Here is a 16,345-nt window from a genome sequence, read left to right on the forward strand (position 1 = left end):
TGATGATAAATATTGAATGATGATAATGTTGATGACAATGTCAGCAGTGAATTCCAGTGCCTTGAGTGCACCACACTTGGAAATCTAGGTTCAGTTTCCACTGAACATGTCACTTGTTTTAAAAAGTCACAAAACTCATATCAGTCTCTTCAAATCCTTTAAAACAAAGAATACAATATTGTTTATGTTGATGAAACTGTATATATTCATATTTAAAAGGTTCTGTTGCATTTGATTTAACTCCTATTTTAGAATTTAATGTGTGCTTTGGAAGGTTTTAGTACTCTAGTAGGATAATGAACTGTTACTTTTAATAACTTTTTCCATCAGTAATTAATAACCACAGGCTGTTCTGAATCCTTATAGTCACTCTTGGAGGCCCATGATATTGTGGCATCAAAATGTTACGATTCACCTCCATCAAGCCCAGAAATGAATAATTCTTCTATCAATAATCAGTTATTACCAGTAGATGCCATTCGTATTCTTGGTATTCACAAAAGAGCTGGGGAGCCATTGGTGAGTAGATAAATCTGTGCCTTTTAAAATCTGAAATCTGACTTTTTTGCCTCAATTACTACCCCCCCTTTTTTTCAAAATTTGTATTATTATTATGAAAACATCAATTCATGTATATTTGTTTTACCAGTGTTTTTTGGCTTGTATATAAATACACAACTGATCTCTCTTAAGATAGCATATAAAACTAAACCAAAATAAAAAGTTAAATTGAAATAGAGGCCAGAAGTTTGCTGATGGGCAGCAGAAACTACAAGAGATAATTATTCCATTTCTTTCTATATCCTTTGAAGAAATGAACTCAAGTTGCTTGCTAATGATAGTATCAAAACACAGAAGAAAGTTATTAAAAATTGAAGGCATGGGTAGGACTCAATAAGTAGTGAAATTTACTATTCCCTGCTAAAATTATATTTCTGAGTCCTGACTATAAGAAAAAAGGAGATGCTTGAAACAAGGCCATCAATGCTTAGATACTTACTCTTCTCCTTTGAACTTTTTATCCTGTGGAATATAATTTCCATGGGGTGGTATATGTCATTTCAGTTGCCTGTGGTTTAATGAAATTAAAATATTGAGACAGGAGAGAACAGGGGGAAAGTAGGAACAATTTACTTACCTACTTTTAGAATTTTCCTATTCATGAATATTTAAGGTTTCTTCCTAATAATCTAAAACCAGTGATAATTCTGGGTTTTTCTTTCCTTTAGGGTGTAACATTTAGGGTCGAAAATAATGATCTGGTAATTGCCCGAATCCTTCACGGAGGAATGATAGATCGACAAGGTCTGCTTCATGTGGGAGATATCATTAAAGAAGTCAATGGTCATGAGGTTGGAAACAATCCAAAGGAATTACAAGAATTACTGAAAAATATTAGTGGAAGTGTCACCCTAAAAATTTTACCAAGCTATAGAGATACCATAACCCCTCAACAGGTCAGTAATAAAATTCTTGGTAATATTAAGAATATTTTCATTTCTTTAATCACTCTGTTGGATATAACCACCACTTGCTACTCTTTTGCTAAAGAAAAGAGAAAAAAAACTATGATTTAAGTGTTCTGAATTGCCTTATTTTGTCATGGGTGAATTTTTGAATTTTTAAATGATGAGCACTCTCTTATAAAGAAAGGAATAACCAAATGTCTTTGTGAACACTATGAACCCTAGCATTGCAGTAACCTATGGCTAGATATCTGAAGAGTCATAGGGTCTTTTAGTCATTAATCTAGCAAACATTTTTGGAACCTCTTATGTTTTAGACATTGTATTAGGTCCTATGAGAGAATAAGAATATAGCTCCAGTTACCTCTTGCTTAGTGTTCATGTGATGGCTGAATGGAGAATGAGGCCAGAAAGGGAGGATGGGTATATAGATTGAGAAAAATCTTGAATACCTGAATTGTACACATTTGATCTGATTTTTATAACTAATTTTTAGGTAAAGTAGATTATTGAACAGGGGAATGTTGTAATGACAGCAATCATCTAGTTTCATCATGTTGAGTGAATTCCAAAAGGAGAGAAGTGATATCCTGTAACCAGGAAGCAGAATTTTGGAGGTGTGAGGTGATTTCTGAGAGACAACTCTAAAGGTTAACTGTTTGGGTTCAAATACCAATGCTACTACCTCTTACTAGCTTAGCCTGTCTGTGCTTCATTGTTTTATATATATAGTTAGGGATAATATTTCTTTTCTCAAAAGATATTATGAGGATTAAATGACTTAATTCATGTAAAGCTCTCATAATGCCTGGTGCATAGCGCTCAAAAAGTAGCTGTTCTTGTGATGGTGGTGATGAGGTGGTGGTATAATAGAATTGTAAAGAAAGAAACGTAAAAAAGTAATTGCAGAGAAAGATTTGGCAATCATGATGGGAGTGTTGGAACTGAGGAGAGGATTTAAAGGCCTACATACTGTAGAACTAGGAAATGTCTATCAATATTTTAGATTGATGCCTTTAATTATTCAACTTCATTCCATAAATGTATTGTTGCATGAGTAAGTGAAATTATAAGTTTTTACATATGATACTGCCAACGATCTTGCTTTCAGTATGAGAACTTAAAAGTAGTTTTTATATGTTCATATGATTCTTTGAAATAACGTATGTTGAGTACCTGTTTTACGTTGTTCTTTGAAGGCTAGAATATATACTTTCCTTAAGCTTTTATTTTAATCACCTTGTGCTCAATATGACAACTGAACTCCTTCATCCCCACCACCTATTTCGCTCATCTTCCTACCTACCTCCCCTCAGGTAACCATCAGTTTGTTCTCTATAATTGAGCCTGTTTCTTGGTTGCTCTCGCTCTTGCTCTCTCTCTCTCTCCCTCTCTTTTTCCTTTTGCTTATTTGTTTTGTTTCTTAAATTCCACAGGAGTGAAATCTTACAGCATTTATCTTTCTCTGACTGACTTCACATAGGATTATACTCACTAGCTCTATCTCATGCCATTGCAAATGGCAAGATTTCATTCTTTTTATGGGTGAATAATACTCCATTATACACACACACACACACACACACACACACACCACTTCTTTATCCATTCATCAACTGATGGACACTTAGGCTGCTTCCATGTCTTGGCTATTGTGAATAATGCTGCTGTAAACATATAGAGGTGCTTGTATCTTTGAATTAGTGTTTTTGTACTTTGGGTAAATACAGTTTAATTGCTGTATCATAGGGTAGTTCTATTTTAACTTTTTGAGGAACCTCCATACTGTTTTCCACAGTGGCTGCACCAATTTTCATTCCCACCAACAGTGCAAGAGGATTCCTTTTTTTCCATATCCTCATCAACTTGTTTCTTGTGTTTTGGATTTTAGCTATTTTGACAAGTGTGAGGTACTATCCCATTGTAATTTTGATTTGCATTTCTCTAAGTGATGTTGAGAATCTTATCATGTTTCTGTTGGCCATCTGTATGTTTTCTTTGGAGAAATGTCTGTTCATTTTTTCAATTGGATTATTTGCTTTTGGGGTGCAGAGTTTTATAAATTATGTATTTTTGGATACTAACTCTTCATTGGATATGCCATATGCAGATAGCTTCTCCCATTCTGTAGATTGCCTTTTAGTTGTGTTGATGGTTTCCTTTGCTGTATAGAAGCTTTTCATTTTGATAGAGCCCCAATAGTTTAGTTTTGCTTTTGTTTCCCTTACCTTTGGGGACCTACCTAGAAAAAAGTTATGGCCAATGTCATGTGCTCTTTTCTAGGATTTATAAGGTTTCAGGATTCACATTTAGGTCTTTAATACATTTTGAATTTATCTTTGTGTATGGTGTAAGAAAGTGGTCCAGTTTTCCCAACACCATTTGTTGAAGAGACTGTCTTTTTTCCCTTAGATATTCTTTCCTGCTTTGTCAAAGATTAATTAAGTATATAATTGTGGATTTCTTTCTGGGTTTTTTTGTTCTGTTTTTTTTTTTTTTTTTTTTATCTATGATTCTGTTTTTATGTCAGTACCGTACCATTTTGATTACCACACCTTTGTAATATTACTTGAAATCTAGAATTGTGATGTGTCCAGCTTTACTTTTCTTTTTCAAGGTTACTTTGGCTATTCAGGCTCTTTTGTGTTTTGTGTGTGTGTGTGTGTGTGTGTGTGTGTGTGTTTATTCATGATAGAGGCAGAGACACAGAGGGACAAGCAGGCTCCATGCCAGGAGCCCGACGCGGGACTCGATCCCGGGACTCCAGTATCGCGCCCTGAGCCAAAGGCAGGCACCAAACTGCTGAGCCACCCAGGATCCCCATCTTTTGTGGTTCTATGTAAATTTTAAGATTGATTGCTTTAGCTCTGTGAAAAATGCTGGTGGTATTTTAACCGGGATTGCACTAAATGTGTAGATTGCTTTGTATAGTATAGGAACTATCAATATTTTAACAATGTTTTTTGTTCTTCCAATCCATGAGTATGGAATATCCTTCCATTTCTTTATATCATCCTTAATTTCTTTCATCATTGTTTGATTTTTAGAATATAGGTCATTCACTTCATTGGTTAGGTTTATTCCTAGGTATCTTACTAATTTTGGTGCAATTGTAAATGGGGTTGTTTTCTTAATTTCTCTTTCTGCTGCTTCATTATTGGTATGTAGAAATGCAACATATTTCTGTAGACTGATTTTGTACCCTGTGACTTTACTGAATTCATTGATCATTCTAGCAGTTTCTTGATGGAGTCTTTGGATTTTCCTTATATAGTATCATGTCATATGCGAAAAGTGAACAGTTAGTTGACTTCTTCCTTGCTGATTTAATGGCTTTTATATCTTTTTGTTGTGGCTAGGTTTTCTTAATCCAATGTCGAATAAAGGTGGTGAGAGTGAACATCCTTGTTTTGTTACTGAGCTTAGGGGAAAGGCTCTCTGTTCCCATTGAGGATGATGTTTGCTGTGAGTTTTTCATATATGGCCTTTATATGTTGAAGTATGTTCCTTCCAAACCTACTTTGTTGAGGATTTTTATCCTGAATCGTTGTTGTACTTTGTCAAATGCTTTTTCAGTGTTCTTTGAAATGATCATATCCTTTCTCTTATCCTTTCTCTGGTTGATGCAGTGTATCGTGTTTACTGATTTTGTGAATATTGAATCATTCTTGCAACCTAGGAATAAATCCCACTTGGTCATGGTGAATGATTTTTTTTTTTAAATGTGTTGTTGGATTTGGTTTGGTAGTATTTTGTTGAGGATGTCCAACAGGTTTTGTACCATTGTATTTTCGTTTCCAGTTGTTTCCATGCATTTTTAAATTTCTTCTTTGATTTCGTAGTTGATCTATTCATTGTTTAGTATCATGTTATTTAACCTAGTCTTTCCAGGTTTTTCCTTCCTGGTTGACTTCTAGTTTCAAAATGGTGTGGTCAGAAACCATGCATGGTGTATTTTTTAATTTGTTGAGGCTTGTTTTGTGATCTCATAAGTGACCAGTTCTGGAGAATGGTCCATGTGTGCTAGAATAGAATGTGTATTCTGCTATTTTAGGATGGAATTTCCTGAATATATCTGTTAAATCAATCTGGTACATTGTGTCACTCAAAGCCATTTCTTGTTGATTTTCTACTTAGGTGATCTTTCCATTGATGTAAGTGGGGAGTTAAAGTCCCCTACTATTATTGTATTATTATCAATTACTTCCTTTATGTTTGTTTTTAATTGTTTTATGTATTTGGGTACTCCCATGTTGAGTGTGTAAATATTTACAGTTGGTATATCTTCTTGTTGGATTATTCCTTCTTTGTCTCTTGTTACACTCTTTGTATATAGTGTCCTTCTTTGTCTCTTGTTACAGTCTTTGTTTTGAAGTCTATTTTGTCCAACATGAGGATTGCTACTCCAACTTTCTTTTGGCATCCGTCTATATGATAAGTTTCTCCATCCCCTCAGTTTCAATTGGCAGGTATCTTAATGTCTAAAGTGATTCTCTTGTAGGCAGCATATAGATGGGTCTTATTTTTTATCCATTCTGTCACCATATATCTTTTTGATTGGAGTGTTTAGATCTTTTACATTTAAGTAATTATTGATATGTATTTATTGCCGTTTGTACTTGTTTTATGGTTGTTTCTGAACATTTTCTCTGATACTTTCTTTTTCTCTTTTGTGGTTTGCTAGTTTTCTTAAGTGATATATTTGGATTTCTTTCTCTTTATTATTTGCATATTCATTAGTGGTTTTTGACTTGTGGTTATCATTAGGTTTATATATAACATCTGCATATAGCAGTTTATATTAAATTTATGATTTTTATGTTTGAATCCATTCTTTACTCTTCTCCTATGCATGTTTTGCATATATGGTGTCATAATTTGCATCTTTTTATTTTTTTAGTTCCTTGACTGCTTTTTCACAGAAATATTCATTTTTACTGCTTTTGTGTTTTCTACCTTCATACTATCATTTTTGGTCTGTCTTTGCTATTCAGAGTCCCCTTTAATATTTCTTGCTGGGTTGGTTTAGTGGTCATGAACTCCTTTAGTTTTTGTTGCTGTATAGAGTATTATTGGCTACAGATTTTTCCCATTCAGCACTTTGGATATATCATGCCACTCCTTTCTGGCTTGGAACGTTTCTGCTGAAAAATAGCCTTGTGGGATTTCCTTTGTATGTAACTATTTTCTTTTATCCTATTGCTCTTACTTTTTTTATTTTACCACTTTATTTTTCCATTTTAATTACAATATGTCTTCATGTTGATCTGCTTTTGTTGATTTTGTCGGGGGTTCTCTGTGCCTGGATAGATCTGGATATCTGTTTCCTTACCCAGATTAGAGACGTTTTCAGCTATTATTTCTCCTGATTTTCTACTCCCCTTTCTCTCTTTCCTTCTTCTAGGACTTCTATGATATGAATATTATTATATTTTTTAGAGTCATTAAGTTACCTAAGTTTGTTCTCATTTTGCATATTTTTTTTTTCTGTTTTGTTCAGTGTAATTACTTTCCATTACTCTGTCTTCTAGGTCATTAATTCATTCCTGTGTTTCTTCCAGCCTGCTGTTCATTTCATCAAGCATGTTTCTCACTTTGTTTATTAAGCCCTTTATCTCTGCTGTTTTTCCTTATCTCTGTTAATGGTTTCACTGATGTCTTCCACTCTCTTCGCAAGCCCATTGAGTATCCTTATGATCATTGCTTAAAATTCTTTATCAAACACATTACTTAAATTTGTTTCACTTATATCTCCTGCCATGACCTTGTCTTATTCTTTTGTTTGGTACAAATTCCTCTGTCTTCTCATTTTATCTTAGTCTCTGTGAATGTTTCTTTGTGTTAGAAAAATTAGCTACATCTCTGTTCCCCAGCACCTGTTCCCCAGCACCTGGTGCTTCCAGGAGTGTCTCCAATGTGTGCTGGCTGCTTTATCCTTCAGGCCAGTCATTTGCAGAGGCTCTCTGCCTGTTGTGGGCAGTGTTTGGTCTCTGGTCTGTGTGTGGCACATTTTAACTTGGTATGTTCTGGTCTGCTTGTGAAATGAGACCTTTTGCCACCACCACCAGAACTGAGACCTTGCAAACTCCTGGGTCAGGAGATGAAGTGTTGGCAGGGGTTTGTGCTAGTCTTCTGTAGGAGGTGACTCACTATGTTGGGACTGAGACAAGCATGACTAGAAAGGGTGGTTCTTCCAAAGCGTTGGGGAATGGAGTTTGGTATAAGCAAGTTAGGTAGCCAGTGTCAGCATAGGCTTGGTTCCCACAGATTGCTCTGTGCGGAGTGGCAGAGAAGGGAAATGGTGCATATCAGTTCCTATGTTTCAACAGGGATCTCCCCATGAATGTTGGCTCCTTTCTAAGACATGCTTCAAAATGAGCAGCTAACCTCCCCACTGTGTGCCCTGGGGACTCTTCAGATCATTGTTTCCATGTTGTGTGTCTGCAGGCTATTTGCCCTTGCCTTCTCTCCAAGAGCAGCCCAATGCCCTCTGAGTTCTCCTGAGCCAAGCATGTGGACCTTTAAAATTCCAGGCTTTAAGTCTCACTGGTTGCAGGAACTCAAGAAATTTAGGCCCTCTCACATTCCAGGCCAACTAATATGGGTATTCATTTTCCCAATGCCCTCCCTTGTATGCTAATCTGTCTTTCCCTTCTTCTGTGATCATCACTCCCTCCCTACCATAGTGGCCACAATCCCTTTCTCTCCCTAGTTGTGTCTCTGCACTTCCTTCTTCGATGTGCTTTCCACCTTTGGTTGTGGAGTTTGTTCTGCCAGCCTTCAGGTAGATTTCTGGTGTATTTAGGATGATTTGACAGTTATGTAGTTGTATTTGTGGGACAAGGCAAGCATAACATTCTCCTACTCTACTGCCATCCTCCTTCAATATGAAGAATAGAATATTTTAGTCATGAATTTTAGTATGTATATTTGACACCAAAAAGTAAATAGGCTTATAGTGAACTTTGGTTGAGATAAAGGTAGAGACCTTGTCTTCAGAGAAAAAAAAAATCATAAAAGAAATATTTGAAATTAGACATCTCACATCACTGGTACCTCTCAGACCTCCTGTATTTCTCAACTAGCACATTGCCATTTGGACCTGAATAGATTGGAAAAGTAAAACCTAAGATGTGTGTGTGTGTGTGTGTGTGTGTGTGTGTGTGTGTGTGTGTGTGTGTTAGTTGTGATAATTAGGAAGATTTTTATCCCTGTACCCTGTAGTTTAAACCAGAATTTTTTACCAGTTTACCAAGGCTTTTAAAATTTTTATATTAACATGTTACATGTTAGCACTTTGACTCAAATTCCTTTGTAGATTCTGTACCTAGTGAACTAGACTGAACAGTGAAATGCAAGGATCTTTAGTCCTGTCAGGCTTAAATTTATTCACATCCTATGCCTTCTCAAACTCTTTTATTTAGCCTTTGGAACTGGGAGAAAAGATTTAAATGGGTTAGAAGTCATCCAAGCCTGAGGCAGTTCTTAAGCCTATCTATCATAAAAAAGAAAAGAGACTACAATATGAAGGCTTCCAAAGTGAGCCAAAACATCTAAATTGGGTCATTTTCTAAAGCAAATGAGGAAATTATTACTAATTATATTGGAACGATAGGCATAAACAATGATTGTCCTGGCTAAACTATTGCCTCATTACAAAAAATAAAACTAGAGAAGGATGTTAACACCATTTCTATTTAATATTTTATTGGAAGTTTCATAAGCACAAATAGACAAATTATAGAAGCAAAGTTTGGAAAGGAGAAATCAAAAATTACTATTTTCAAATAATATATATTTTTTTGCATAGAATGCCCCTAAGGCATAAAGTATGTCTCTAATATAAAGTATTAGAAATAAGAGTTGAGCAAGATATTTAAAAATAAGATTAATATACAAAAATCAGTTTCATTTTTGTAAGTCATCAACAAACATCAAGATAGGTAACTAAGACAAACATCATTTACAATAAAGTCAGGGAATGTCACATTGATGTGTAGGAATAAATCTAACAAAAATATTCAAGGCCTCTACACACACATATTACAATGAAGATCTAAATAGCAGATATATCATTTTCATGGATAAGAAGACAATGTTGTGAAGGTGTGCATTTTCCTCAAATTGACTTTTAGATTCAATGAAATTCCAATAAAGTTTTTCATAGTATTTGATGAGTAGTAAAAACACTTTTGAGGTAGAAAAGCGGGACTGGGGCATTACTAATCTGTAGGAGTTAAGATACCATCATGGTAATGGCATAGGAACAGATAGAATGACTAATGGAATAGAGAGTTCAGAAAGAGAGCTAACACATGTACTACTTTGATAAGATGATATATCTTTTAGTGAGAAGGGGAGAAGACTATTCAGTGAATGAAACTGGTTATTAACAGAGATAGCATATGAAGTTGTGTTCCTGTTTCACTTTACATACACAAATCAAGTAAAAGACACAATCAGTGAACCTATGAAGCAATATTAAAAATCACACTGTGAAATACCATTTTATAACATTCAGTTGGCAAAAAGTGTGCTTGTGACTGTACAATTTCTATCTACACTGCTGGTGGTGTGTAAATTCATATAACTGCAGGATGGGTGGGGTGGGGGGAGTTTAGCATTATCACAATTGAGTGTTCACATATACCAAAACAGTCATTTCCTAGAGCAGTTTGTATATATGTACAACTGGAAACATATTAACAAGCATATAAATCCCAAAAGATTATATGCTATAGTGTGATAACATTTTTTTATGTTTAAAATAACTAAATGCATACTTTAAAAGAATGTATATATTTGGACAGTGGTAAAACTGTATGAAAGGAAAGCAAGGAATTGATGAACACAAAATTCAGGTAAGGGTTACTTTAGCTGGGGAAGCCAGGGTGATGGGATGGAATGAAATGAGAGCAGGAAGACCACTTAAGGTTCCAGCTTCTGTTTTGGGTGTAAGTTTTTGGCTGTTTACCACATTATTAAAAGGAATAAGTAAAAGTAGGCTTTGCATGAACAAATGATTCAAATGTGATATAAATTAAGAACAGTAGTATAATTCTGAACAGTCTAGTGTAATAGTTTTTTTAAGTTAATTTTTTGACAGAAGCTTAAATTTGTGGCCTGCAGATGGAGATTTACCATATAGGAGTGTGCATTGTCCCTCAAAGCTTTTTTAAGCAAACATATAATCTAGTCTCCCTGCTAATTGAAAATGTGTGTGTGGCTGCATTTAACTGAGTAGGCTGAGTTCATATACTTTGAAAATCTTTCGAAAAATAACATTCATCCTTAATCATCTCTGCTATTGTCATAGTGAACTTTGTAGCAACTATGATCACTGCATTCACCACCTTGTCACTTGTTCTGATTGCAAATTCAAATGGACCTGAAAATATGTGTTGAGACTGGGGATATGTAAGGAGCACTTGTTATGTTAAGATAACATATTCCCAAATTAACAGCCACATTCTAATTTAGCATAAGGGTCATGGTAGAGCTATTTCTATAGCCATTTCATCCATTTAATTTCTTTTCTTCTAATTATTGTCATTTGCATAGGTCCAGCATAGTCCTGTGCAATATTTTATTTTTTCAGTACTATTAAAATTTTTATTTTTACTTAAAAAATATCTTTGAGATAAAGTTTATATTTAAAGTGAAACCATCAACATAATCAAGACAAGATATATATATATATATATATATATATATATATATATCTAGCACTCCAGAGTTTCTTTGTATCCATTTATAGTTCTTCCTCCATGCTCCCTCCCACCTCCCCCTGCATTCCAGGCAAGCACTGCTCTGTTTTCTGTCACTATAGTTTAGTTTACATTTTTCCTTATTTTTATATAAATGGAAGCATACAACATGAATCTTCTTTGCTGTTTTTTGGGTTTAAATCTGTTGTCTTTCACTCAGCATAATTCTTTTGGGATTCATCCATCTTTTTATGTGTATTAGTAGTTGATTCCTTTCTGTTGATGAGTAGTATTCCATTGCTTGGCTATACCACAGTTTATTCATTAATTGGCTGCTGAACATTTTTGTTGTTTCCAATTTGGGGCTGTATAAATAAAGATGCTGTGGACATTTACATGTAAGTCTCTTGGGTGAATACCTAGGAATTGAAGGATTGGGTCATGGTAGGTATATATTGAACTTTCAGAGAAGTGGCTAAACTGTTTTCAGAAGTGGTCGTACCAGTATACATTCCCAGCATCATTTTATGAGAGTTTCAATTACTGTACATCTTCACCAACATTTGTTATGGTGAGTCCTTATAAATTTAGACACCTATGTAGTTGTATAGTGGTTTCTCAGTATGATTTTTTTTTTAAAGATTTTATTTATTTATTCATGAGAGACAGAGAGAAACAGAGGGAGAAACAGAGGGAGAAGCAGGCTACATGCAGGGAGCCTGACGTGGGACTCAATCCCAGGTCTCCAGAATCACCCCTTGGGCTGCAGGTGGCGCTAAACCACTGGGCCACTGGGGCTGCCCTCAGTATGATCCTAATTTTCATTTCCCTTATGACTATTTAATATTGAGCATCTTTTCCATGTGTTTATTTTTTTTTTTATGTTTGTTTTGGTGATTGTCTTCAAATCTTATCCATTTTTATTGTTTGTTTTTTAATTTAGTTTTCAGAGTTCTTTATTTTGAATATTGGGCATTTTTATCAGAATTATGACTTATAAGGATTTTCTCACAGTGAAAAGGCTTGCCTTTTCATTCTCTTAACAGTGTAATACAAAGAGCAGAAGTTCTTAATTTTGATGAAGTCCAGTTTTTCTGTTTTTCTTTTACAGATAATGCTTATATTCCGTGTAAAATATTTTTTTATAAACCTAAGGTCATAAAGATTTTTCTTGGTATTTTTTCCTAACAGTTGTATAGTCTTATGCTTTACATCTATCTCTAGACGTACACTAAATGGATATGAATTTTTGTATAATTTAAGATATGGGTGAGTGGGGGTTGCATATAGATATCCAGTTTTCCAGCAGCTCCATTTGTTGAAAAGACTATTTCTTTCCTCAAATTTGGAAGCATTTTGACTATTACCTCTTCAGATTATTTTTCTTTGCCCATTTCTTCTGTCCTTTGGTGACATCACTTCCACATATATTAAGCTCTTTGAAGTCCCATTGCTCAGTGATACTCTTCATTTATTTCAGTCTTTTTACTTCCCTTTTTTATCTTTTTTTTTTTTAAGATTTTATTTATTTATTCATGAGAGGCACAGACACAGGCAGAGGGAGAAGCAGGCTCCATGCAAGGAGCCCAACATGGGACTTGATCCCGGGTCTCCAGGATCACACCCTGGGCTGAAGGCGGCGCTAAACCGCTGAGCCACCCAGGCTGCCCCCTGTTTTTTAATATTTTTTTTTCCATCTCATATAGTTTGGTTTTCATCTCCAGAAATCTAAATTGAGTCTTTTTTATATCTGTCGTGTTTCTACATAACATGGCTAGTCCTTCCTCTAGCTTCCTGAACATAAGAATACAATATGTAAAAAACAAAACTAAGAAAAACAATATGTAAAGTTAAAATAACTATTTTAATGTTTTTATCTAATTCAATCATGTTTATCATTTCTGGATCACACTTAATTGATTTTTCTCTGCATTTTATATTTTCCTGCTTATTTGCATACCTGGTTATTTTTGATTGGCTGTTAGACATCATGAATTTTACCTTGTTGAATGCTGGATACTTTTGTACTCAGAAAATTCTTAAACTTTGTTCTAGGATACTTAGGTTAACTGGGAGCAGTTTGATCCTTTCAGATCTTGCTTTTTAAGCTTTGTTAGGTGCAATCAGAGCAGGATTAAGTTTGGAGCATAATCCTTTTGACTACTCAGTGCCTCATGAATTGAGATTTTTCTACTCACTTTGATGAGAAAAGAAATTTTTCTCACCGTGTATGACCTGATGATATTGCTCCTTACCATGCTGGTTCTTTACCTTACTGAATAGTTTCCTCATATCCATGCACTGATCAATATTCTGCTGAAGACTGGAGGGGAGTGCTCTGAAGTTCTTGAGTGCAACCTTTTCCTCACTGACTACTCTATTTTGTATGCTGCAACCACCTGATCTCTCTGGTCACCCAGCTCATCTCCTCAACTTGGAGACCACCAGGCTCTACCGAGATTCTTCCTTCCTGAGTTGCAACCTGGGAACTTGTTCTGTGCAGTTAGCAGGGGCAACTGAAAAGTTCATGCTGTTTATTTCCATTTTTTAGAGATCACGGACTTCATTGTCTGATGTCTTTAAAAAATGTTTTGTAAAGTTTTGTCCAATATTTTAATTGTTTTAGGTTGGAGGGTCCTTTATTCATCTTAGTGAGAAGCATGAGTCATTTTATCTTATTTTAAAGATACCATAAAATTTTTAAATTTAATTTTTAAACAGGTGAATCATTCCCGTGGTTGAAAATTCAAGAAATATAAATAGGTATTCAGTTGAAATCTCTCTCCTAATCCACTAAAACCTAGTCCTCATTCCTCATAAGAAACCATGCTATTAGTTTATCTTTCTAAAGTTTCTTTATTCATATGCAAGTAAGCAAAAATTATATATTAATCCTATTCCACCTCCTTTTCAATGAAAAGATTACATAGTATATACACTCCCCCCCCCCCACACTTAACCCTGTATCTTTAGATCTTTCCTTATTGGTACATAGACTGCCTCTTGACACACATCACCGCCTCCCCATCCTTTTTAATAGCTGCATAGTATTATATCACATAGATTTATCATTTATTTAACCAATTCTGTATTATTGAACAATTAGGTTGCATCCAATCCTTTTCTACCAGGAACACTTTAGTAGTTAATACTCTTGTACATAAGTCATTTTGCATATGTCTGAGTAACATTGCTATTTAATACACTACCAGAGGTGGATTACTAGGTGAGATTTTTGCATTTGTAATTTTGATAGCTATTGTCAAATTGTTCTCCCAAGGGGACTGAACCAGATCCTCCACCAACCTATTAGAAAAAAACTTATTGGCCCATAGTCCTATCTATAGAATGTTATCAGATATTTGGATTTCTGCTAATCTGACAGGAAGAAGATATCATCATATGGTTTTAATTTATATTTCTATTCTGAGTCATGTTGAATACCTTTTGTGTTTTTTTTTAATTTTTTTTAATTTTTATTTATTTATGATAGTCACACACAGAGAGAGAGAGAGAGAGAGAGAGGCAGAGACACAGGCAGAGGGAGAAGCAGGCTCCATGCACCAGGAGCCTGACGTGGGATTCGATCCCGGGTCTCTAGGATCGCGCCCTGGGCCAAAGGCAGGCGCCAAACTGCTGCGCCACCCAGGGATCCCCTACCTTTTGTGTTTAAAAGTCATTTGTGGTGATCTCTCAGTGGCTCAGTGGTTTAGTGCCTGCCTTTGGCCCGGGGCATGATCTTGGAGTCCCGGGATCGAGTCCCACATCGGGCTCCCTACATGGAGCCTGCTCCTCCCTCTACCTACGTCTCTGCCTCTTTCTCTCTCTCTCCCCCCCGACCCCATGTCTCTCATAAATAAATAAATAAAATCTTAAAAAAATTTTTTTAAAAAGCCATTTGTACTTCCCATTCTCTGTTCAGTCTACTTTAGATTATTGGTTGGTCAGTTTTTTCTTTAGTGATAAGAATATAAGATTGAAAAATTTTAGTAAATTGTGTTTAGTAACTTCTTAATAATGAATGAACCGTTAACATCCATAGTCTATTAGTAAAACACTTTACAATATACTTGATAGAATATAATTATACTAAATCTGGTCAAATCTCTAATGGTTTTAAGGTCATTATAAAATCTTGAGAGCAAAGGTTGTGTTAATTTATTTTCCAGACAGATTTTATTTTATTTTATTTTGTACTTTATTTTATATTTTATTTTATTTTATACTTTATTTATTTTATTTTTTTCCGACAGATTTTTAAAAGTCAAAGTAAAACCAGGCTAATCTGAGTTTTCAAGTATGAGAATAATGTTCTAAAATTAGTTTAATAAATGAAATAATAAGAACTGTTCCTCTAGAAATCCTTTACATTTGAGAGGTGTATTCCACAAATAATGACATTTCCAGAATAATTTAATGGGAGTAAGGGAATAAATATTTGAAATTTAGACTATCTCAGAAAATCAGAACTTATGGTTACAAAATGTATGTTGTCCCACAGATAAGAATGATAAACACATTCCTAGTTAGATGACAGGATGCTCTTACTATTCATTTGATGCAGCTTTCTTGAGTAGTAAGGAGTTTCAAGTATTTTTACAATTTTGCATACCCATCCTTTTTCTCTGCCTCATCTCAAACACCTCTACCTTTTTGCTTCTATTATTTATAATTTTCAGGTGTTATACCCTATGGACGATTAATGAGGGGAGTAGTTACTTTACCAAATGAGTGAAGTAACAAAATGGGCCAGTAGTTTGTTTATATTTTGTTAATTTATTGTCAGTTTAAAAGTCTGGCTTTATTTATGCAATGAAAAATATATTTTTAGAGTTGCATCAATATGGAGAGGCATCCAGCACACGTCCGTCAGGTATGATGTCATTCCAGGACATTCTCTGGTATTCCGTTTTTCTGTCTTATCAGCCAACTAAATTTACCTTGATTAAATAAACTTAATAATTTGGGTTTTTTTTTTTCCATTGCCAAAACATTGAGCTGCATGCTATTGTCCAGTTAGCCAGTTGTCACGTTTTAGCAACCTTAATATTGCTTGTATGCTTGCTTTTTAGATATATCTAAAATTGTATATCAAAAAAATTATTAGCTTACTGATTTTTAAAATAATTAGTCTTTCCAAAGTTACTGAAAATTTTCTGAATGCTTTCTACC

The 16,345-nt window shown here is 34.7% G+C and overlaps 1 protein-coding gene across 12 annotated transcripts in view; it reads left to right on the forward strand.

Annotated features, from left to right (window-relative positions):
- PALS2 (protein associated with LIN7 2, MAGUK p55 family member) overlaps window positions 1-16,345 on the forward strand; it is a 197,961-nt gene that overhangs the window by 151,102 nt on the left and 30,514 nt on the right. For 11 of the 12 annotated variants that reach the window (XM_055314735.1, XM_055314737.1, XM_055314739.1 and 8 more), the window contains 3 exons: window positions 367-519; window positions 1,230-1,457; window positions 16,005-16,046. In XM_055314735.1, the coding sequence (XP_055170710.1) occupies window positions 367-519; window positions 1,230-1,457; window positions 16,005-16,046 (423 nt within the window). The remainder of the gene's footprint in view (window positions 1-366; window positions 520-1,229; window positions 1,458-16,004; window positions 16,047-16,345) is intronic. The other variant, XM_055314743.1, reaches the window with a different exon arrangement.

This window comes from Nyctereutes procyonoides, unplaced genomic scaffold (assembly GCF_905146905.1).
Source record: "Nyctereutes procyonoides isolate TBG_1078 unplaced genomic scaffold, NYPRO_anot_genome, whole genome shotgun sequence".
NCBI lineage: Eukaryota > Metazoa > Chordata > Mammalia > Carnivora > Canidae > Nyctereutes > Nyctereutes procyonoides.